Source organism: Leptosomus discolor, chromosome 7 (assembly GCF_034619465.1).
Source record: "Leptosomus discolor isolate bLepDis1 chromosome 7, bLepDis1.hap2, whole genome shotgun sequence".
Taxonomy (NCBI): domain Eukaryota; kingdom Metazoa; phylum Chordata; class Aves; order Leptosomiformes; family Leptosomidae; genus Leptosomus; species Leptosomus discolor.
Window position 1 is genome coordinate 3808312 of NC_141397.1, and position 25752 is coordinate 3834063.

Sequence of the window (25752 nt, forward strand, 5' to 3'; positions counted from 1 at the left end):
AGTATGCAAAACCATGATGATTCAAGACAACAGCATGTTGATTCATACACCATCAGGAACAAGTGTTTCTTTCAAAAAGAAATAATTCCATTTGTTGGGAAAAGACATTATCCACCTGTTTTCCAGGCTTTTGTGTGTATATAAAAAGAGTAGTTACCTGTGACGTTCAAACCATCTGACCTTTGGCACCACACGGTTCGAGAAGATCCCTTCCACGGGCTAGCCATCCACTTGTACTCATAGCACTGGCCATCTACACAGAGAACAGGCACAATTTAAGAAATCTGACAACGAGATTTTAGGCTGCCACTGGTGGCAGCCACACTCATCAGTTGACCGTGCTCATTATGTTTAAGGGCTTTCATGGCTAAGATGGCCCCTTCCTCCTTCGCCCAGCAACTCAGAAGAGTTCACTGCACACACGGAGGCCCCAAGCTCTCCTGCACTCACTGGATTCTTACAGAACAGACCAGTTGTGTCCCAGACACTAACTATAATGGTTGCACAAACTGCTGGTGGAGCAAGCCTAATGTAGTTAATGGGCAAACCAGATTTTCCAGTATCCTCATAATGGTTGTGGCCCATATGTTGTGCAAAACTCATTTAGGAGTCGGGTTCCTTTCCTGGTAACACTGAGCTTCAGGGAATGCTCCAGTGCTCGGTGGAGTGGCCTGGGCTGCAGCTGGCTTCACGTCTCAGCTCTGCTGTACACCTCTCACACGGCCTGGCAGAAATCACGAAGTCCTTCTGCATCTTAGCTCCCTTTTAACTATAAAATTCCTCTTTGCCTGATCTGTCCGGCCTCTGAATGGACAAGAAATGTCTGTACAGGAGATGACTTTTCTCAGACATTTTGTCCAGTACCAGCAGTAAGCATGACTGGGACTTTTTTAATGTCATCAGCATGCGATTAACAAGTCACAGGGCAGAAAGAAATCTAAATTTGGTTGTGTATCAAAACTTAAAGATTTCTTTCTATTAGTGTTATCAAGCAGATAAGGCAACTATTTTTTCCCATATCACAAAAAAAAAATATTTAAAAAGGAATATCTGTTCTCCAAAGACTGTTTCAAGTAACACATGATAGCATTTGAAAGTTTTTCTGTTTACGGTTGATATCTGGAAAACAAAAATTTAAGTGCATTTCTACATCTATCATATCCGTATGTGCCTAAATTTGACACCATGAACAGAAAGAAAACAAAACTACTGTTGTTCTGTATTTTTTTCTTACCAGAAGTAGCCCTACGTGTATTTTGGTGCTTACCATCGCATGGTCTGGTTTCCAAAGCCTGTTCTGGACAGAGATGTTGATTCTCTAATTCCTGAATGATCACTGCCCGAGATCGGACTTGTATCCCTCCAAAGCCGAGATCCTCACCATTAACACAGGTTAGCTGGCAAAGGCTCCACTCTGACCACTCTCTCAAGTAACAGTCCCCTGTCAAATAGTAATTTTAGAAGATGAATGATCATCATACGCGAAGCGTTCTCCACACTGATCATGTCTTAGAAATAACGTCCAATCCGGTTTCTTAACTTTCCCTCTTTATAGCTCCTTTCATTCCTCTTTTTAAATATGACATACTTCAGAGAATATTTTCACACTCTCTGAATATCCGTGCAGCAGAAATTAGTAATAAAACAATTATACAAAAGTCTATCTGTTCTAAAGCAGGGTAGTTTCCTGCAGCATTCCCCTAAGATCACTCTCATTTTGAATTTCCAAGTAACACTCCACCCAGTGTCTGGATTTTCGTAAATTTTAGGGTATTGTGCACTGTCTGCCTTGCGCTGCATTTATGTATCTTGTCCACGATTCTTCTTTGATCATAGAAAGAGAAAACATTGTCTAGTTTTAAAAAGATTAATTGCTGCTTATCCTCATGCAGAATTTCTCTAAACAGACAGTAGAAGCAACTGCTGGAACATTCTTTGCAAGAAAGGGAAACGGGAAGGTGATTAAAACGTCTGCTCTGGCTACTTCATTTTAGGATAATAGAGATTGGTAGAACGTTATAGTGTAAAACTGAAAAATAAAATCATACTAATGACACTAATTAGCATGATTGGCTAAAGAACATTTAAGGAAGATCTGAGGCACAACACAAAGAGACCATTTTGTTAAAACTGCAGTAGAAAATGGGACTAGACTGTGCACGGGCTCATAAATAAACCTCTTAGTTCTCATTATTTCAGTGAAAGAGCTATTAAAAATTCATGCTACCTTGCATTATACTGAAGACGGATATAATCAGTGCAGTGTTGACCAGATGCCTGATTAATGAAGGAATTTTATTTGCCACTGTTAGGAAAGTATGCGAAGAAATGAATAATTGAAGAACTGATGTATACATAATAGGAAAACAAGTAGTGATTTTTGGAAACATTAGTTGGAGCGTATCATTAGCACATCCCCACAGGGCAGTTATTCTCGCTGGCTAAATGTGAGATTGTTGAAGAACAGATTCCTGCTCAGCAAAATTTCAAAAGCAAGTGGTAAGCACCTATATTTTTTTAATAAATTTGACTAACCAGAAAACATAACTACAAGCTTTTTATTCTTCCAACTTTCATGTAATAAGTAAAAATATGTGAAAATCATGCAATTGGAATGCCATGCCAAAGCAGTGATGGAAGCCTCTCTGGTTTTGCTTATTTTCTATTTATTGAGGCAACTTTACCTTCAGTCCAATCTGAAATGAACTGAAAAAGAATTCTGAGAAAGAGGAGAGTTGCAAGAGAACAAAACCAGAGTGCTGGTATGGAATGACAGCTACATTAGAACAGGAGTTAAGCACTACTTCTGAAGATATATCACTAATAACTACTGAACAACAGCAATAACTTCAAATTCTACAAATAAGCGTTTGAACTGGACGGTTTTTACTGGAAATTAAACGGCTGTCATCGCTCTTAATCCTTCTCAGCGTGAGGGTCATGGACCTGATCATTTATAACAGCTCCTTTGGATTCAGTCTACAAGGGCAATGATAGTACATATCATGTCCAGCCAGCTAAACAGCTAGAAACACATTTTCCCAGAGATCAAAATATTAGTTTCAAGTGGAATAGCCTCTTAAACAAAAAATAAGACTCCCTAGCTTAGCTTCCTCAGACACCCGTAAAGTTCTTAGCCACTGTTAAAAGTATTAATAAAGCTGTTAGGTGTCCTAAGCACTTAAAGCCAGTATTTAGCTGTAAACCAACGCTCTTTCTTACAGGGTTAAACACAGGTTTTCTTTCAAAAGATTTTGTGAAAAAACATATTCTTATTAGGTACAACCCGTGAGTGAGACACGCCTGTTACAAAATTTAAAAGTTGGTATTTTTTCTAATTGATTGATGGTCACGAAGCCACTAGCAGAAAGTATCTCTCTGTTTGTCATTTGACGGATGAATCCAATCAGCAAAGCATGTGAAAAAGATTCAATGCCTGTGGCTAATGCTAGGCACTGATAACCGCAATGATACCAACCAACCTGAAATGCAACATTTATCTGAACAGCTTTGTTACCTGGGCAAGGGACAGTGCAGGTTTCCTCAAGTATCATCTTCTTATTGCCATCGATAATTTGCTCTATTTCTCCACAGAATTCCTCATCTACGACTTTGCCAACATCTTCAACGGATCCATCAAAAACCACACAGGAAATGTTCCTCGCTCGTGTTCCCTCTCCACACTGAGCATCCTGGGAAAGGAGGACAAACATGGATACTGGACAGAAGAAAGTGCCAAAAGACTAGATCTGAGCTACAAAGCAAACCAACAGTTCTGCTGGCTGCTACCACTGCTTCTTAAAGTGTGGAACTATTTATGCCATTGAATCGCAACCACGGCGGTATCTCAAGGGCACCTAGGATCTCTTCTAGGATGCCAATCTATTTCCACAGACATTCTTTTACAATAGGAGGATTTCAGTTGTTGGCAGAGATGCTGCTTGGGTATCAAAGTTTACATTTATACTTTGAATATCTGTAGGACATTGTTGCATCTGCTGACAAATATGAACTCTAAGAATAAATCTTTACTTTTTGTATAAGACAGGTGGAAGCAAATTGTTTACAGTGTTTTGAGGCAGGTATCTGAGCAGATCACAAACATGCTGAGACATACAAGCTCCATAACTTCAAAGTCCCACGTGGCTTTTACCTCTACTTTGCACGCAGACCATTGACCATATTGCCATCGATAACAAGGTTTCACTGGACAGGGTTTGAATTGCTCCATCTGAGAAGGACAAGGCCTCCCATCACCCTGAAACGGCTGATTTATTGTCCTCCTTCTGATCATTTTTCCTGTAAGTAAGAAACAGCAACATAACTAATAACAAAGTGGCTAGATTGATTTATTCCCCATGGTGGTTCTATTTTGGTGAAAAGCGTTGTGTTTGAATAAAGTAATTTTTTGCCCATTTGACAAACTGGTTTGTAAAGCACATCTGCTGGCTCCTGTCTGTTATATGGATTTACATTTCCCAAGTCAGACACTTCCATTCTGTCATTTGTGCAGGAGGATGTTTGATTAGGATCTCAGATTGCTCCTGTAACAGCAAACAAAAGTAGTAATTTCCTAGTTCAGCAGTCTGGGGAAAAATCCTCTTTCCGAACACGACAATGTGTGGCACTTCAGTGGAGATTCTGGCTCCTCATCTGGAGTTTGCTGCTAGAAGAGACCAACGTGTTCTGTTCTTCCCCAAGTTAATACTGAATCATGTGTCCCATGACTGACTGATTCCAGCACCCAGGAACAGCTTGCAACTTTCCCCCACTGTCTGTCTGGATAACGTGACATGCAGGAGATTTTACAGGAGATGGAGGATTCTTCAATTAGGCCCAAAGAAAATAAAAATACAATAGGCTTATCCAACATTAATCTTCTCTTCGACCACGAGTAGCACTCCACCAGCATCACTGAGATACAGGTTCTATGTCAAATAGTTATATAAACAGAAAGAGGAAGGCACTTTTATCCTTTCAGCAACTCTCGCTTCTTTTCTCTTGCAGGGGACATCAGACCATTATGCTCCATTACAGAGAGGTCACGCGATATAACAAAAACCTGTTTTGTGTGTCAGAAGTAGTGGTAGAGTGGCTGCTCTAGAGTTGGCACCTCGCAAAGCTTTCCACAAAACCAACACAGCTTTGGTATTTTAATCTATATATAGACAAATATATCAATCAAGTCTGAAATAAGATGTATATATTTATATTTGTAAGCTGAGGCTTATAATAAACTAAGGCACTACATCGATTTACCAGTGTTAGCTGGCTAAAACAATTCATCTTTCATTCCACATTCCCATCTGATGCATTTGGAATTGAACACCCTAATGATCATGACATGAATCTTTTGCTGAGAGCAAGCTACAGAAGCCACGATGCAGCGGCAGAACTGTATCGATCTCCCAGACAGCTCTGTTCACTGCAGCTAGCTAGGAAGACGTTTGCCAAGTGGAGACTCATCATTCTGGGATTCACAGCTGCTCCAACTGAGATGTCACAGGAGAAAAAAGGTTTTCTTGAAAAGTACTGGAGAAAAAAACCCAAAGAACAGAAACGAAGAGGATTCTTACATATAGAATTCTTCCTCAACTTCACGGGTATTTGCACGGCTACACAAAAGTGGTTCAGCTTTGTGCTCACTGGGTTTATTAGACTGTTCTTAGTCATTGAAAACCAGCAGTTACTTCCAACTTCCTGCCCAACAGAAAAATTACATCTTCAAGGCTTACATATGAGGATGCCATCGTCTGTTAAGAACACTGAAAATTCAAAAGCTCTTTTTCATTACTATTTAAAATAAATTTTCTCACTTCTACAAATAAATTGCATACTTGGAAAGCAGAGGGATTTCAGATAGTGACCCATCTTTGCACTTTGAAAAAGCATAGCAACAATAATTCTCATTCAGAAAAATATCAGGTCAATCGTTCAGGTCTTGTGTAGAAACAGAAGATTGTAAAGGAAAATCTGGCAACGTATTTAAGCCTTCAGTAGAGCTGTTAGTTCAGTTCTCACTCTATAAGGATTATACTGAACACAGAAGTGTGCATTATGTGAATGTACAAGTCATGCTTTAAGAGAAGCTCAAAGAACTGAGACATTATAACATTATCACATATTGCAGTTCCAAATTATTAACTGTTATCCACAAAAAATCCATAGCTCTTTCTTTTGGGATCCTGAGGCGGCCAGAGCTTTAAGATGTTTTTGCCTAGAGCTTTTACCCTGTGGTGTCCTCCCCAAGGAACACAAAAAGATGCAATACCCTTTTATTCTGAGCCCAGCAGTCGAAACTGGATTCCATACACTGCTAACCATCCAATATCTGCAGTGACATATTCCAGACACAATTATAGGACAAAGAGGCTTCATAGATGGGCTTCTGCCCTTCCCCTTCAGTAATGTGTGTACCTTAGCTGCCTGGCACAATGGTGCTTTGAGGTCCTCAGTCTGAGACATATCAATGCATATAAAGAACAAGAGATCCTCCATACCTAGGATGTGCCTTTGATATCCATTCTCTGACACAGATCTGATTTAAAAAAACTTAAGACAGTGGCTAGCAATGTTTTGCAAAAAACAAATTAATATGATCACAGTGAAAGTAACTTGTTTAAAAACAGGGAATTCTGCAGTAAATTTGTTGGTTTTAATCACTGTGCTCTTCTACAAGTTTAGTTGCTCTAAACTCATCACTAATGAAACTTAAGAGGAAATCTCTCCCTCGTCTTCCTCCCTCCACGAGGTGAAAAATAAATATTCACATCAGTATTTATTTTTTGTCTCGATACATCATTCGTCGTATCTCACTTTGTTCCCAGAGTCAGAAACTATTCTGGGCCAGAGTCTCATGATCTTCAGTGAGTACAGTCTCACCAAAGCATATTATTTCCATGAATAAGGCTGATTTAGATCCCCATCACTCTCCCTAGCTGGCTACATTTTCTAGTTCTGAGAAAAGAGATACTATTGCTTTTATTAAGGAAAAAAAATAAAAAAGCTCAGTCTTTAACATATGCCAAAGGTACATACTGACCTGTAAGGCCACATGTTTGAGAGCACTCAGACCAAGGAGACCAGTCAGAGAGCTGACAGTTCACAGGACATTCCACCACACAGGACATATTCATTTGCCATGTCTTCTCCAAACCAAGCTAGAAGAAAATATTCAACAGTCAGCCCGTAACACCCGATCTGTACCATTGGTGCAGGGTATACAATTTGGACACGGTGAATCTGAGACAACTAAAGCTTTAAGCAAGCATAAAGTCATTATTAAATAAAAATAAAGCAATTAGGACACTTAAAAACGTCACTTCAAGACAGTTCTAATGCATATGCTGATTTTTAAATGCATGCTTAAATCCTGTTTTCATCAACTATTTTCTAAATTAGAACTTATAAATAGAGGTGTTCAGCTCTACGATATTACTTTATACAACAGGTAAAGGACAAAGTAATTTATGACATATCAATAAAGTATTTTGAAACAGGGATATAAAAATACTGACCTATCAACAGCTATTAACAGCTGAATTCAAGTAACGATAGGAGCCAGGTTCAAAACTAACAAAAGGAGGAGGAGGAACATGCATTGGATAGTCAGTTTACTTGTCAAAGATGTTGCAGATACTAAAAGTTTCCAGGAGGTCAAGAGAGACTGAAGAAGTTAATGGAAGAGAAATCTGAAGGTTTAAACACACAGAAACCACACTGGGCAAAAACAGTCCAAGAGCTGAAATCAGGTGGAGGCTGTGAGAAGAGAAGATGGAAACTGTCCTCCTTACTCTTCTTTAGGCATCTGCTTCTGCCTCTCTCCTGTTTTTTTTTCCAAATGTGGTGTGTAAGTTTATTATATATATATATTATGCTATCCATTCTATGTATGCAAAAGTATTGACATGACATTGACAATTGTTTGTTCTAAAAAAAAATACAGCTTTGCATGTTTTTCTGAAGAGCTTTACAAAAAGCAGAATCCTCTACCATCCCTAAAGTTAAAGCTGCAAATGCTGGAGAAGCATAAGAGAAGGGGACACAGAAAATAGCCAGACTCACATGTTTTCCCAAAACTACATTCTGTACTGAGCTCTTCTCTGGGCAGGAGTCAGCCTAACACCAACAAATGATGGAACTCCCACAGGGAAGGAGGAGTTTTATGGCCATGCTTGGAGACGGCACAGTGGCTACATCGTCCTTTGGTCTGACCCTGTAAAGCCATTTCCATGTTCCCACAAACTCCCATGCTCAAATTTTCCCCATCCAAGGAAGAAAAAGAGATATTCTCACTAACACACGTGAGAATGTATGATGAAAGAAGGACTACAACTGACGGCAAAAATATTAGAATATTAGCGTGACAATGATAATCCCTGGAGCCTGCACAGCTTCAGAACGAGTTAAAAGGATAGGTCGATTATAGTGTGTACGGTATGAAACGTGAAAGAAGATCAGTCCTGCCCATATGAACAGATACGCAGCTTCCCAGCATAAAAGACTGTCCTCTTCGTCGGCCCTCACCAATGGACCTTGATCAGCACTGAGGCCTTTCACAATCCCAGGAGGTTGTGGATATCTTTAAGTAGATAAACCCCCCCCACACTTTTTTTTTTTTTTTTAAAAAAAAGCAAACTAGACATTTCAAAACCTATTAATTTTAATGACTGGAAAGGTTAATGACATAAAACCAGCAGTTAAGACTTTAAAAAGGAAATAAAAACACTATTTCCTACCAAATGCAAGCATAGAGCAATAATTAGGTACAACATTAACATGTCTTCCATAAATAAACTACCACAAGTACTGGAAATGTCTCACCCTAATAGAGTCACCAAGTCTTAAATTTGCATTTGCAGTACCATTTATTGAGACAAATGAGGTTTTAGACCTCTGTTCTGCTTTATACATCAAAGCAGAGTTCTTGGCTTTCCTCTGTGGTACAGTATAACCTTGATTATCCAGCTATCGCAACACAGGCAACACCTGAAACCTTTGGATAATCTGGAATTTAGATAATTTGGAAACTAGAGAACCATCTTTGAAGTCTATATTTGCGTCAAACCTTCTGAGCAAAGGCTTTAAAGCCTGCTGAATTAATTCCTGCCAATTATAGAAACATGACTGCTCTCTTTCAAGACTGGCCTTCTTACCCGGACTTTGGCAGCTAGAGAAGGAAAAGCCCAAGAGAGATATCAAAGGTGAAGAGGAGAAAGCTGAAGGCCAGATTACCCACAGTGATCTGCCATTTGCATGTCTTCGACACTGAAGTGCTTCTGAAACAGATTTGGGGAACAATTGGCACATCTTCTTTTCTCATCCCCCTCCTTCCTTCAATGGAGGAACCATGATTCACCTTGAAGAGCTTAGAAAACTTTTGGAAAAGGGTCCATAGCTCCCTCACCTGAAAGAGCCTGTGTCCTGGATGACTTGTGGTTTGTGATTCGAGAATGGCAAGTACTGGAGGAGTCACACTGAAAGCTACTGCTGAGCTCCCTGGACTCCAGGTCAGACATGCCAGGGGCAGCAGGCTGCCAGACCAGCATGCTCTATAAACCCTGTGATCCACCAAAAGTATCTGTATCTGTTTATAGAAATGTTTGCCACCGCAGATTAACCTCTGCTGGAGGTAATCTGACAAGCAGACTATTTGCCAATAAACCAGAAAAGTTTGCGATCTAATGCAGACAAAACTGCTGGTTTCTACGTTTTTCTGATCTCTAATTGAAGGTAAATGAATAAAAATAAGCCCATAAATACGAACATGCCCAGGACCAGCTTGCTTTAGGTGATTTGATTTTCAAATACTCAAGCAAAAGACAAGCCAAGTTCTTGTGATGTGCTAATTTTGTAGAGTTAGAGACCAAGTAATCCAGTATTACTATGCCTTGAGAGTTTGAAAGGAACTACGTTAACGTAACAAGGACTTGGAAATAAGCTCTAGAAATTGATTTATCCTGGCAGTAATCAGGATGACTGGCTAGCTTCTTTAGCTGATTGACTGAAACAAACACAAGATCATATGGACGCATTAGGACACCAGAACACAGGGGCTCGCAAGAAATGTTAGCATTTAACTACACTGGTGGTCGTACCTGGAGATAGTCAAAAGACAGCGTGAAGATTTTTCTTTTATATATGGCTTTTATTAGTTTATCGAACCACATATTATATAGGTACTCAGCCATTTCAGTTGGGCATCTTCATTTCTTAGGGATTGGGATAGGTTTAGCTATTCTGATCTCTCTTCTTTGCACGTAATAATAAGAATCATAATTCTCTAAATGTATCTACGCATAAACTTTTGTTTTATTCACACATCTGGTATAAAGTTTTATGATAGCCCAGGGGAAATTCCATTAGCTAACTCACTACAAAATTATTTCATCTTTCTCTTATCATCAAATTCTCTAACCACCTGAACCTAATTTCGAACTTCACTTAATCTTTCTGCACTGCTCTTATAATGCAGAAACACAGAAAAAAAAACCAAAACCAACCCTAACCCCAAAGGATCATCTGTGATTAGATTAGTAAGAAGTGCATAGTATGCATTCACATTTTGATAACTTCTTGAATACTCTCCTCTCATGACCTGGAAGGTCACAGAGGTGGCTTTCACCTCTTTAGAGTCAAGGGTCTGGTAAGATCTGAACAGCCTGGCTTTCTTGTTAATCAGGTTAACAGGTTTTACTCCTCACAGTTCATTGGATCAGCCTCTGACCTTGTGGTACCACTGCTTACACATCCATAATTCAGCAAATAGTCTTAACAGTATGACTGGGGAGTGGATCAGAGCTTTCTACGGAAAGATGTATCTCTATACGGTCTAGCAAATCAGAAGGGCAAATAAGACTCTATCACAGTGGTTCCTGATGAGGCCAGGACCCCACTGCAGTGATGTCTGTGGGCCAGTCATTTACAGCAAGTAGCTTTTGAGGTACTATCTTGTTGCCCTAATTATTTCTCTGAGGAATAAACTTCCATTTCTTAAATGCAGGAAAGCTCCAGAGGTTTTCTGCAATGAGATTTCAGTGTAAAATGTAATAATTTATTCTAAACGTTGCTCAAAATCTTTGGTTAACAACAGGAATAATTTCTTGGCCTTATGGTAAGAGAAATATATTTCCCCTTAAATCTAATAAAGCATATTTTTTCTATTGAAATATTCATGCGGGTGGATATTCTATATCACGTCTTGGTATGAATTAATCAATATTGCAGTCTCTTACAAATAACCCAAGCACCAAGTTCTTTTTTAACACATTAAAACATTAACAGAATGCATTAATGCATTCCCCTATTAGAAACTCAGTAGTAGGTAGCCAGATCCTGAGTCTTTTCCTGAGACATAAATGATCAAATTATTAGATTTGATTATAGATGCAAGAGCTATGTGTGACAGAGGAACTTGGGACAAAAGCAGGGTGCAAGCCTCAGCTGAAACCTCCAGCCTTTGCTAAGAATTTCTGGATTCAGGAATCCAGGCTGTTGGAGGGGGTTGGAAAAGCCTAAGCAGGTCAGATACACCATTACAAAACCATAGCCCAAAATACACGACCAGTTTCCCGACTCCCTCCACTTCTAATGAGACTCTTCTCTATGGGAACATCCTGAAGAGCAGCTACTAGCCAGGAAGGTCCAACAGAAAAGGTGTTGGTACCAAAGCTGCTGTGGAGGCCACTCCTCCTTAGTCCCCCATTGCAAGTGATTTCCTGATGTCAAGGTGGGGAGGGAATGGCAGCTGAAACAAGTTCAGCCACTTCCCATCAGAAACGCATGTAGGATGTCCTTAATGTAGCACTTGTCCTCCCATTTTCCTCCCCATTACTACCTCCATGCAACGGAGAACATGAAGAGCAACACACAAAACGTCAGAAAACCAGTGCTGTCAAATCTGGAGTTAGTTTGAACGTTCGCAAAATGGCTCTTTCAAAATTTAAGGGCTCCTCTCTGCCAGCTAGTTTTCCATATATGCTTCCATTTAATATTGCATCCATGCTGCACATCTTTTCCCACCAGCCTGGGTGTCTTTCACATCGCGCAGCTGGATACAAGAAGTCAGCGTTCAGCCCAGCTGCAGAATGGCACGTGTGAAATATTTTCCAACACACTGAGTAAATGATTGATACTGGCAGCTGTCCAAGGCTCCATGCAGAAACTGTATCAAATTAGAACGATGATTAGTGTTCTGATTAAGATTTATTACCTTTATTCTACTTTATTAATTATTGTTTCTAAGTCATTTCCTTCAGGACATAATAATTAGCATACATTCATGGAGGCACTTAAAAGTAACCGAAGGAAATTGTATAAAAATCACTGTTGATGGCACAGTTCATTTCAGAGGTACTTAACAACCCATGAACAGTGTTGCAAAACATCTGGCGGAGACGGGTTACATGCTGTATAGCTCAGTTGGCTCAGCATTAATTAGCATCATTAGAAGGGAGCTTACCCACAGGTACCCACTCACCTCTTCACAGTACTTGAGGTCAACCGATTTGCCATCGCTGCGAACGCAATCGAGCATCCGTGTTTTGATACCGCTACCGCAGACAGCCTTCTCGCTGAGCTGACATGTGCTCCAGTCTGGAAATAAGGAATTCATCAGCACAGCAGGCATTTTAGATAAAACTCATAACGATCCAGTCTCCCACCTCATTCTAACTCTGATGGTCTAAAGCAACCCTCACAGGCAACTTTATACACGCGCAGGCTCATGGAACCCAGCTGCTGCACGGTTTTGGAGACGGTCGCACTTACTGCAAACAGTCAGTGCCACGATGCCTTCCTGAAAAGTTCCTATCTGGTTTTATCTGCATGGATTTTGAGCAAATCACAAAACGATCGGAGCAATAAATTTCCTGGAATTACAGCACGCACACTACACCCAAGTTGCAAAGCCTCCAGTGATATTTTATCCAGATCAAACAGAAAGATGAAAAATCTGTCCTGTGAGGTGAATGGAAGTAAGCCTTAGTCCCAGGCTGTCACTAGAGCCTAACGCCACAAATACCTGTCACATTGTAGTCATAGTGGTAGCAGTTTTTGTTCAAAGTGCAGACTTCTGTCTCGGTGGCAGCAGGACAAGACTTTCCATCATCTGGTTGTCTCAGGGATTCAGCTGACCTTTCACGGACGCTACTTCCATTGCATGGCTTGAAAGGGATTGGAAACAGCTTTGACATTCTGGCACCCTGATACCTTTTCACACAACATTATAACAACCCTTCACAAAACACAAACGTAAAATAACAGGCTCATGCTGTTGTGTAAAAGAAACAATTTCCTTGTTATTTCAGAGAGAATTTAGTCTGCTCTTTCACCTTGATACCACCCAAGGTGAAAGATCCTTTAACCTGGTATTACCTCGGTACTTCCCCAACTAGAATATATTTTAGGCCTAGTGCTTTGGAACTGTATCACTTATAAACTGGATACCAAGATGGTCACCTTCCAAACGCTGTAATGTAGAGCACCAGAGCCCGAATGCTCAGAGAACCTGAAACACTTTCTAATGTCTGGTTTACGTTTTTTTGACATTTCTTTTTGAAATTGCTGGCAGGAAGGGGAGACGAAACACAAAATCATCTTTTTATGCTCAGTCTTGATGTACACACTTTGCGTGATACAGGATAGTAACGTTTTTAGTCCAGTGACTGAGCTGCTATGGAGAGGCTCATAGCTAGGCTCTGAGATGACTCACAAGCCACTGCCAAAGCTATTCCACCACACAGAACCCACCCCCACTGAAGAATGACCACTGGGGGCATTCTGTTTTGTGGTTTGGAACATTATCACTTAATGGAAAATACCGGCAACACTTTATTTGCAACCAAATATTGACAACCCTAAAGATGACAGTTAAGATTGATATTTACACATGTAATCACTGCCCAATTCAGCATTTTTGTACAATACATCAACTATACATTTTTAAAGTATCCTCCTAAAACTATAGACGTTACACTTCATCATACTTCTTACCAAAGAACATCGAGACCACGACCCCCATTCAGACATAACACAGTCCTCAGGACATGGTAACGTGCATTTTCTAGCACCAAGCGGCATCTCTTCAGGATCACACAGATAGTCCTCTACGGTGTCAGAAGGACCATCCGCAGTGTTTAGCATGCACCTGGAAAAAAGAACTGCACATAAACTGCATTTGCCGCGGATTTTGTGCAGTAACTGTGTTCCACAGCACTCTGAAGCATTTTAGCATTTTGTCAGCACTTAATAATCACGAAGTAATTGAAGTAACAGAACTAAGTATTGATCTACGAATACCCAAGAAAAGCTGAAGAGCCAAGAATGATCCTCGTTTTTAGAGATGACAGCCATATAAAGAAATGCACAGAATTTAGATAGCGCCTACAAGTGATTTGCTGAGAGTTTCTGGGCAGGTGATTTCCTTGACATTAGCTTACCTCTAAGCCAGAATAACGTGAATCATCTATAGTTTAGACATATTCTGTGCATGTTTCAACTGGTAATTTTAAATCTAGAACTATTAAAACTTTTTAATTTTTATATTCTTAGTATTAATCCCTAATTTACACAGATGCTTTTTAATTCCCACTATATTAAATTAGCAGATAGAGACACAGTTGAGAAATGAACATGCTTAGTTTCACAGACAACAGTCTCCATTCCACAGTATTTCCAATGCTATGGCATCCACTGTTAATTTATCCTTTCCATCTGTCAGCAGAAGACCAACTAGTACCTGACGAGGATCATTCAAATTAAGAGGCTTGCATCTGTTTTCCAGAATTGCAAGAGAAAATTTGCTCATTTCAATAGGAAGCCTTTCGCACACAGACCATCCATCTGACCACATCAGTCTTCTTTTACAAATATCTTGCATTATCAGACTAAACTAATTCTCTGTTCTAAGGTAAACACAAGAGATACAGCATGAGCATGTATTAGCTTTGTGGAATTAGTACTTTAATGGAATTACGTGATAAAGAATGAAAAGTTAGATGGTTTTAGTCCCAAAGAGCTGAAAACACTTTCTTTACTTTCAATGGTAGTGTTAAAGTCTATTTTTCAGCACAAACACTGATTAATTTTCATTTTTTATACTGGAGTTTTTAAAGAGCATTCTTACAGGAACTTGTTTAGATGCTACTGTGTGAGAACAGTTATGCATAGTCTTTCTAACTGTGATCAAGCACAGATTAAGACTTTGACATTCTTGAAGTAAATGGTTACACTGAGGAAGCAGTGCTATGGGGAACAAAATTGGGTAAATGTGCCAGCTCCTAAGCACCTGCAGCAGGGGAAAGAGAACATTTAGCGGTTCACTGTATACAGCTCTCATTTTTGACCCTCAAACTGAATGCACATTATGCTTTTATTCAGAATTATAATCTCAAATTGTGTGCCGCCTTGCGGTTAGCCATTAAAAAAAACTAAAACAAACCCCAACCGACCCGAACTCCATGTACTGCTTTAGCTGCTGTTGTACCACACCATGTGAGACCAATTTTAATTAACCTTTGATTAGAGCTCTAGGGTGATGAGTAAGCATACAAGATGCCTAGACCAGGTTCAGTAAACAACAGAAGATTTCTGGATTTTTTTTTAATTTTACTTCATTCACTTCTGCCACTTTTTCCTGTAGTAAGCGTAATTATTATTCCCAAGTGCATATGTACTTCAAAGGGTTTTTTAAATCATAGATTCAGATAGAAAGGGGACTATCTCACCTTTCAGAAAAGCACTACAATCATACATTACAGTGCTTGTACTAGGATAAGTACAACTGTCCTGGGTTACAGTGTAAAATGTGCCAAAAGAAAAAAATATATTCTATTACCATCTTCAGGAGCTGTTGAGACCAGGCGGGGCGGTGCTCCCTGCCTCCCCCCTCTGGACTATCTCCTGTTCATGGGCACAACAATGCCTTATCGCCTGACCCAGCGATAACTCGCTCCTGGGCTATCTCCTGTTCATGGCCCATCAAGGAACTGCCTCACGACTCCCCATCCCATGGTGAGATGCTCCGCCCGGGGAGGGGGGGGGGGGAAGGAGCCAAGCAGTCCATGCCAAATAAAAACGGAGATTTTGAACACCCTAGCAGCCTTCTTCCACTGGATTCCCAGAGGAGCTTTTCCCCCCACCTGAGTTCCAGAGGACGAGAGCTACCTGCCGACCACTGGACCTTCGGAGGAAGACCAGACTCTTTTACCTGATCGCTGCTTCCACAGAACTACACCCATCACTTCAGGAGGACTGCAGCCAGCATCTTATCGGACTGCTACTGCCACCCTAACAGGGGGTCAGGTTGTATTCCTGACTCTGTCAGTGTAAACCAGTGGGGTGTTTGGTTTTTTCCCCTGCCTTGTGTTATATATATATATATATATTAGTAAAGAACTGTTATTCCTATTCCCCATATCTTTGCCTGAAGGCCCGTTAATTTCAAAATTATAATAGTTTGGAGGGAAGGGGGTTGCACTCTCCATTTCAAGGGAGGTTCCTGCCTTCCTCCACAGACACCTGTCTTTTTCAAACCAAGACAACAACACACATTAGTTTGTAAACGAGGAGTCAGGGTCTATATCCACAACCAGCAGACAAAGCTGTATTGCACTCACTGAAGCCATTCTGATTTACATCAGCCAGGGTTCTACTACAGCTGGACTTAACGCTATACACAACACAGAACAACATCAAATACAGCCATGACTGAAAGTGAAGGTTCCCTAAAGTGAGGGAGGAGGAATACTGTTTTACCTGACTTTCCTCGTTTGAACACCTTCTCCGCAGTTCTCTTTTAAGTCCACATTGGTCACCTTGCAGACGCTCCAGGGCTCGGTAACCCATACATACTGGCTGCAGTCACTGTGGCAGGGGACTACCTCATAGACCTGGAATAATCCACATCGAGTGTCAGTTTGGTTGCACACAAGTAAGATCAGCATGCGACAGGGATCATGCAAAAACGTTACTGCTCTTTTTGGTAAGAATAACAAGTCTAAACTTGCTGATTTAGAGGCTGTAGCAATAATACAGATAAAATACTCGATCGAAAACTACAGAAATAACAAAAAGTCAGAAGCTAAGACATCTAACAACAGCTTCCCTGGTCTTCTCTGCCACTAAGCCCATGCTATGCCATGTCCACTAATAACATCAACGCAAGCAACATAAAATCTGTAGGTCATGACTTCACCTTTTAGAAAAATGCTGCTAAAACTCTGCTAAAAACTTTACTTCTGTCCTTCACATCTCTCCTCAACTATTCCATCGCACTGTTACTAGTTGTGGGGTTCTTGAATTTCTAAAGAGAGGGGAGCTCAAGGTAAATTATACCAATAGATACTGGTTCATTTTAGTTTCCGTTGTGGATACTGGAAATTACTCTAATATATTTGTGTACTAGCATTAGTATTACGTTTAGATTTGAATATAAATTTGAAATTGTATCTCATATAGTAATTTATATAGTGTTCCATGTTTTTCCTCAAACATACATGACAAAAAAAGGACAGGAAATATCAACAGCGAAGCACAATGAGGAAGCACATGTTAAGATTATCTCTTATTTCAGAAACTCTTACCTGAGCCTGAAGAGAGTATTTTCATGAACCCAAAAGAAAAACCAAAGATAAAAACAAAGAATGATTAGAATGAAGCATAGGTATTTCAACAGCATTCATTTAGCTTTTATTACAAACAGTAGTCTATGACTTCTGCCAAACAAAAGGCATCCAGTTTTCCCTCTTGGATTTCCCTTGCTGTCAGAAGGCATTTTTGCAAGAAGTTTGCCCTTGGAAGAAAATAAAACTTTATGAATCACAACTGGTGGGAAGAAACTGTAAATTAGCTATTCCCTTTCTCAGTCCCTAACACACGGTAAAACTGTTTTCTGTTTTTGCCTATAATGAGCATCAACTCTTCACACAGTAGGGAATCCAGCTTCCCTAAGACAAGAGAAAATCCTCAACGGTTTTGGAGGATACTGGAGTTCTCTATTAATTGAAATTTTTCTGACTGCATTAAGTGCAATAGATTCAGGGGAATAAAATCAACTGGCAATTCTCACCCTTCCAAAGTACTTAAGTCCTTCACTGAGTATCTTAATTATGCATAGATTAAAAAAAAAGCACCATTAAAGCCCATTGCCTCAAAATTATCTTACACTAGCTAACTTCACGTATCATTCTGGGTATCAAGTCAGCACAACTAATGTTTCTAGACAATCTAAGACATTGTCTTAAACAAGTCCTTGATTTCTTTTCAGCAACACTGCTTGGGTAGAAAAAGAGGGCTGATGGTTTGGTAGCTTATTAGTTAACCTGCAACAAAATACCACCAGTCACAAAAAAAATAATGCCTTGAACAATGAATATGTAGAGCGTCTGATATATCACTATGCAGCCGGATCAGCCCACGCACAAGACGACCAGCATAGTCAGCATATTTCAGCCTTCTTTGAACTACATCAACTCAGGTGTAAAGATGGGTAGTGTAAACCATGTTAAGGAAGGTACTGGACTCAGTGCACGATTTGTAGTCATGTGGGAAGTGGCACTTTCTGTCTTCTTCTCCAGGATTTCCAAAATGAGAATAGGCAAGCCTCAACTTAGGGAAGTGTCTCTGTATGTCTCACCCTGGTTGGCCTAAGAAGAAATACCTACACCCTGCATACTCAATAGCCTTTACAGTAACAAAAACCGTGTATCTCCCCAGAAAGCCAAAGGAGAACTGTGTATTGCACTGCACGTGTTCAGTGGTGTTCTCCTGACCCTGCTGGCATTTCTGTAACCATGACTGCAGGCCAGGGCAGCTGGGTGGTGTAAGGATTGCACGTACACCTGCTGGATAAGGGGGCAAATAACGCCTGGAGCCAGCGAAGAGAGGGATGTCCTTACTTTCTCTAACAGCCCCAGATCAGCCTCTTCATCTGAAATCCTCTGAAGGCCACTGCCATGACTTTATAACAAACCTAGGTCTATTATTATTGTAATTATGAAGACTTTTAGCCTAGTGACGTGAGTACTGAGCAAGCTTCGTTCAGTTGGAGTGTGGTTTGGGAGTCACCCTGGCACGCGTGGCGCAGGAGGAAAGATGCTCAGTGAGTCGTGTAGAATTCTCTGTGTTCAGTCCCCCTCCAAAACACAGTCATACCTCTCAGCCCCGAGAGACATCGAGCAACTTGCTCTTAAAACTTGACAAACGTCTCAAGCACTTTATTTCAATTTTTTCACTAGCCTTAATTAGAAAGTTTTCCCAAGGCTTAACCCAAATCTTCTTGCAGCAGCCTAAGCCTACTTCTTTTTATCCTACCCACCATGGCCATTGAAAATGGATTATTTTCTCCTCCTTTGCAGCAGCCCTTTATGGACACTCTAGCAGATTGCCAGCATCCTCCCTCCCATCTCCCCTCCCGTGGGCTAGACAACGCGTTGCAGTCTTTCCTCAGACTTCATAATTCCTAGATCTCAGCTTACAGCGTAGCCCCTCTGTACATCACCTTTAGGGGCACCAAAGACCCCGTCTAACCATTACACTTTGTATGCATGCATACAAAAATATGCATACATAATGCAAAATTAAAAATTAAAAAAAAAATAATTTACATTTAGTAATTGAAATAGAGTCGGTATTTTTCCAGATGAATGAATGCTGGATCACATTTAGATTAAACAATTAACTCAAAATTAGAATGCACATGTATTCCCTTGCATGTCTCTGAATTGACAGTGAATGTATTTAAAATCGAAAGATACAGCCTCTATATTCTTCGACATTCCTGTCATAGCTGTAGAGCTCTCTTCTCATGAAAGTAATATATTTCAATTTTATTTTTACAATAATGACATTTTGAACCATCCATTATTATTTGGCAAGCACCATGTAACATGGCAACAAATCAAATTCGACTCAAAGGGCCGGTAGAGGGCAATAGCGCTGCATGGAAGTGGCTAACAGACCGCTAGCAAAATCACCTTTATGCAGAAAAATACAAGCCTATTATGTAGCACATGAATATTAAAGAAGGAAAAAGACTTCTGCATAGAGTATAATTTGCTCCTATTGAAACACATGCCTCCTAATTTAAAGCGTATTTACATGCTGACCCAAATCCAGCAACCCTCATTCTAGTTTGTATTTTGTTAAAGTAGATCACAAACTTAGTTTATTAGCTGCAGTTTAACACTTATTATTTTCTAAATTGGAACTAATTACATTCCCTAAAGTAGAAAATTAGATCAACAAGCCGTTTCACTCTGTGCTAGCAAAATGTCAATAGGATAATATTAAGTACATGCATTTTTATTCAAATGTAAATTGACAGCACTTTTTTTTTTTTCAATCTTTGCATATTTACAGAGAAGATTGTGTGGCTGTTTAACATGCCTCTGCAGACTAAATTAAACTCAACAGTAATATGAATATAAATCAACTCTGACGAGCACAAGTTAATTGACAAGGAAGGTTTTTCTTTCTAAAACTCTCCAAGCAAACAGGAGCAAACAAGCTTCAGGGCTTTGGCCTGGACTGGGGCTAAACTTGGTCCCAAAGACTAAACGCTTATTAGTGGTCAAAGCACTCCCAGTGTGCTCTTGGATCACATTTTCTGGCTAAGTTTCACTTGAAGAGGATCCAAACTGTGCAGCCTGACTGCTCCACACTAGAAAATCAAGCGCCGTTTGTGGGACAACTGGGAGAGCGACTGCAGAAGCGCGTTCCCGACAGGAACCGCAGTGCCAGGGCAAGTGTACCCAGAAGGTCAAGCTCCAGCTTGGCTAAAACTGGCTAAGGGACACTGGGATGATATTGTGTGAGTGTTTGAGAAGGTTTAATTTGCTTTATGATCTAAGATGGTCAGGGAATGACACTAAGAATCTTACCACTTTGAGCACCTGTAACGAGACATTCTACCCACTGTAAGAGAAGATGTTCAGAAACCTGGTCTTCATGATCTGCACGTGAGAATGTTTTATTGTCTCCAATTGTCTGTCCTTGCAGACGAGGAAGTAATGAAGGCAGAACCTTTGATGACTGAGGAAATCTAAGCCAACACACACTCCTCCTTCTCCCTGCATCTGCCCCTTATGTTGTACAGTTTTTCTACATCAACAAACAAGACAGCTAAAAGGGTTATCTGAGGTATGGGAAAAGCTGTATCAATAAAGCAAATACAAATGAAATTACCTGATTGACGTGATCTAGCTTTGGACAGGGTCTTCCACCATTGTAGGGTTTTTCACGGAGCCATTTAGACCGAACTTTTACCCCGCTCCCACAGGACTTACTGCAGCGAGACCAGTTGGACCACTCACTGAGCTTGCAGTCTGAGGGACACGGAATAATACAGGCTTCCTCAATATAACCTGCATGAACGGAAAGGAAAGTGAAATCTCTTCAGCATGTCACTCTGCCACTTCTCCCTGAAGCCCTCGTCTACTTCATTTAGATTGTCCGAGGTCTGACTTGACAGGACTGTGTGAATGGAGCGATTTCTTCATCATTAGGGCTAAATTAAATTCTGCAGAAAATTGACACATATCGCTGGAGATGGTGTTAGAGCCGCAGCTGAGCACCCTCACCGCTATCTGATTAGGATTCACACTCAGCAGAGCTCAGCATTCAAACTTTCTGACAGCTACAGTGTAATTGACACTAACCATCCCTTGGTTGCATCATTCTTTACACAGTAAAAACAATATTTTATTTTCTTTTTAAAGGAAAAACGATTTAATGAAAAGCTCCTCCATAATTTCATCAAGTAATTCAATTGCAGTTATATAGGAAAAATCCAACTGAACCAAAAGATATGCATCTTACCAGCCTGGAGCAAGGGAACTTAACACCTTGTGACCTTTCTAAGGCTCGAAAGGGAGAGTGGCCTGCCACATTAATGATCTGCCGATTAGCAGCCATCTGCCCGCAGAAGCACACTGAATAATTGCACTGAATGGAAAAGCAGATGTTTGGTTTGGATAAGCCATCGGTCCTAAGAGGTTGGAAAGGGGTATGACATGGTCTGCAGGGAGTAACACGAGGCCTCAATTCGCTGAACGAGGGAAAACGTCTCTCTTTCCAAAGCAACATATGCCATAGCTCTACAATATGTGTCATGTGCGCCAATATTTACAGCAGAAGCTATAAAACCTTGACTAAAAAGCTGGCCTTTACTGCATTTTTACTACATCTACACCCTAACCATATACGAGCTCTTCTCTTCCCTTTCCTCTGTCAGATCTGCAACGTATTTACTGTTGGAAAATGTTCACTTTAAAGAGTGAAGAAACCTTGGTGCATTTAAATGTGAATGAACATATTTGAAGAACACAGTTGCAAAATTAACACATACTTAAATGGGAATTAACATATATGAAGAACACAGTTGCAAAATTAACACATACTTCAGTAAGATGATTGGCACAGTTTGCCAGGCATGCTTTCAAATGTTTCTCGTCTATCTTCAAGCTTTTTTAGTTTGAAAGCAATCACTGTCATTTTCATCAGAGCTGATGGCAGCCGCTTTGTTTTTAACCTATACTAAGTAAAGCTATTCTGTCTCTTCTAAAAGCAACCAATACCAAACAATCACAAGCTGTGTAAAGAATTAAAACACTTAAAAAGATTTTAATTCTAGATACCTATTTCTAGTTTCTTCCATTAGTTTGTTTTAGATCTAAAGAACAGAAGGCAAGTTTTTTAAATGTACAATAACCTTCAGAATATTTTACGGTGAAATGCAGGTGACGATTTTACCCTATACAGCTTTCCTCTGTTTGGAAGTGTTCAATAGTTAAATAAATATACAGAGCACATCCTGAATTTGAGCACTGCAAAACTACTGTTTACCAAATGTACCTTCCTTAAAGTGGCTAGAATGTTATTAGCTTGAATTACAAGCATGCTCATTAAATATCTCTTGCCACTTGATTGATCAGCTCAGTGATACTGTATGAAAGGTACACTGTGTTCGACAAAATACATTTCTGAAGATCACATCACTGCACATCAGAGGTGGTGACACTGATTGCGCTGCAGCAGCAAATGCAAAATTGATTACATTTCACCTTGCCTGACACCTCTGAGTGAGTCTCAGAAATCAGATGCACCCTATCTTAGAGCCCCATCCTACGTCAAACTTTGATTGCATAAATATCAAACTGTATCTTCACCAGAAAAGAGCTTTTAACAAGCCCTCTTAGGTACTGTGCAAACCCATATACTCATACAATCAAGAAACTACTGAATGAAAATGGACAATAACAAAAAAAGTTAAAAGAATCAATTCCCTCCAAGCAATAAAATAAGTGTTTGGTGACATTTATTCTGTGATAGAAGTGAAGATATTACTGCTTTACTAATTTCCTTGAGATTCTGAAATGCTGCCTTTACTTTCAATATAACCTTTAAGTAATTTTTTTCTGGAGAAACCTTTCTACTGTAACACAATTATGCCATTTAGCATTTATTAACTTTCTGCCTCTGCAATTAATGTCTGGAAGAAACAAATTCAAGTTGCTTTAAATATATCGTATGTCCTTAAGTAGGTAACTTTACCCGGTACAGGCTGCTTCAGGAAGACTTTATTTTAAGGACTTCCATAAACCTCCGAGCTATTTTAAATTTGTCTTAATTAATCTCAAAGAGATCTTCCCAATCTCCCCCAGTCATCAAAAAAGATCTTCTCCAAGATACCACGATATTTTGAGACTTAGATAACTATAGCATGAGAATACCTCATAGCCTGCCAAAAGGAGCCTGTGTGGAATATACTAGACCAAAATGACTGACAAATTAGAAACTATTTTGCTTTATTTCCCTTCAGCTCATCCAAATAAGGACAATAAAGACTTTTTTTTTTTTTGAGATAATAAGAATGTTAGCTGAAAAGTTTAACATGATTTTTAGAATCTTGCAGACACAGTATCAAGCACATTATAATATATATATGTCCCAGGTAGTATTTTAATTGCATTGAGCTATAGTTCAAGTGATTCCATAAAATATCAAACGAAACCATGCCTCTAATCTTTTTTCATACCGCCTATGAAATATCTACATTGAAGTCAGCCACTAAAACTGGTTTAGCATAGAATGCAATGAAGCCAGAACAGCACCATATTACAGGTATAGTGTCTTAATAAGAGTTATCACACGGAAAACTACAAGCTTGCTTATATGTTAATGCATTTTGGAGAGGATACAGTGGGCCAGCTGACATTTCCCACCCACCTGATAATGAAAAATTACTGAACTGCAATCTTATACTTTGTCCTTAGTCCTACAAGCTTCATGGAATAGTTTCTGCTCACCATATAGCTCTTTGCTACACCACCTCTAGGATATCTGGCCTATGAGTCTCTCCTCTCCCTCCTTCCTATTTCCTCAGAAAAGTTGGCATCCAGACCCAAACTCCACATGTGAAAATTACCCAGCTGAATAAGGCGAATGGAAAAGACACATGAAGAAGAGAACAAAAATGGAGTCAATCACTGACGGTATGAAAAAGAAGCTCTACACGGTAGGAAGGCTTGGAGCTATGGGAAATGTGGAACATTTCTGGAGAGCAGAGAGAAGAATACTTATCATTATGCAAGATGCCAGACAAGCATAAAGAACTCCTGACCACTGGTATGCTAGGAACACTGGGTAAAAAAATAGGTCCAGGACATGAACAGAATGAAAGGGTCCAGCAAGGAGTTTCACAGCTTCCAAGCATTCTCCAAACAGAAGGAAAAGAAAATAAATGGGTGAAGTTACTTTTCACGGCAAAGAGTCAGAAGCCCAAACAACAGAGGAGACACGAGACAAAAGAGAGACTGAGGGGGAAGAGAGGAAAGGGTAAGAAAAGACAGGGAGAGGGAAGAGGAAAATAAATGGCTCGGAACATAGAGTCAAGAGAATTGTAAAGACATACTGCATAGGGATAAAACAAAGAAAGAGGAGAAAAGAAATGAACATCCTGCCAAAAGTAATATCTTGGTGAAGCACAAACAGAATGCAATGCCCTCAAGGGCCTACGCTGGTATCTCCTGACCAGACAGTGAAATGTTACGAAGAACGTTCCCACAAATAAAACTAGACAACCAAGGGTAGAAAGAAAAAGACTGTGGCCTCTGATTTGCATTCTATAGGTAATTAGGGTATAGAATGAAAATGACCCTGTTATATCTGACATCAAAAAGTTTTGGGCATATTCATCCCTTGGCATCTTCTCTTCCTCTCAGGCGCCTCACTATTTTGCTCAACAGACTATTTAGCATTTAGCTGTGCCACTGGAGCCCCTCAGCACCTAGGCAGAAGCAGATTTCAAATTGCTTGCTGATATTTCTCTAGCCAAGAAAGAAGACTGAATTAAAGAAAATATAAATTACTCGTTGCAAATGACTTGTTCCACTCCATTTACTACCCATCTGATGGTACTTTTCAGAAAAAGCTTCTCTGAAGTACATCATCACCTCAGACGCTTTTCTGTGTGTATGATGTCAACAAATCTTTAAGGGTGATTAAGGACGATAATCTCTAGAGGTTCACAGCAATCGCCCCTCAAATCTAAGAATGCAGATGTTCAGGAACTTTGAAAAGTTTGTATTTGTTTGTTTTCATTAAATTCCAGGTGCTTGTTTTAGTCAATGATGTAAAAATTTTAGCAAGTGAGAAGAGAGCACATTGTGATACAGAAAAGAGAAGCACCGAAACCAGGAATATTACATGCAAATGGGAGTGGTGATGCCGATACGCAGTTTCTGACACGAAAAG

General features: G+C 39.9%; 1 protein-coding gene across 1 annotated transcript in view; it reads right to left on the reverse strand.

Moving 5' to 3' along the window:
* THSD7A (thrombospondin type 1 domain containing 7A) overlaps window positions 1–25752 on the reverse strand; it is a 199314-nt gene that overhangs the window by 8613 nt on the left and 164949 nt on the right. Inside the window, exons 15-24 of the mRNA XM_086467984.1 lie at window positions 21184–21362; window positions 16756–16889; window positions 13993–14146; window positions 13022–13163; window positions 12479–12594; window positions 7043–7160; window positions 4154–4299; window positions 3518–3692; window positions 1268–1441; window positions 158–253 (exon numbers count right to left, since the gene is read on the reverse strand). Coding sequence (XP_086324110.1) covers window positions 158–253; window positions 1268–1441; window positions 3518–3692; window positions 4154–4299; window positions 7043–7160; window positions 12479–12594; window positions 13022–13163; window positions 13993–14146; window positions 16756–16889; window positions 21184–21362 — 1434 coding nt within the window. The remainder of the gene's footprint in view (window positions 1–157; window positions 254–1267; window positions 1442–3517; window positions 3693–4153; window positions 4300–7042; window positions 7161–12478; window positions 12595–13021; window positions 13164–13992; window positions 14147–16755; window positions 16890–21183; window positions 21363–25752) is intronic.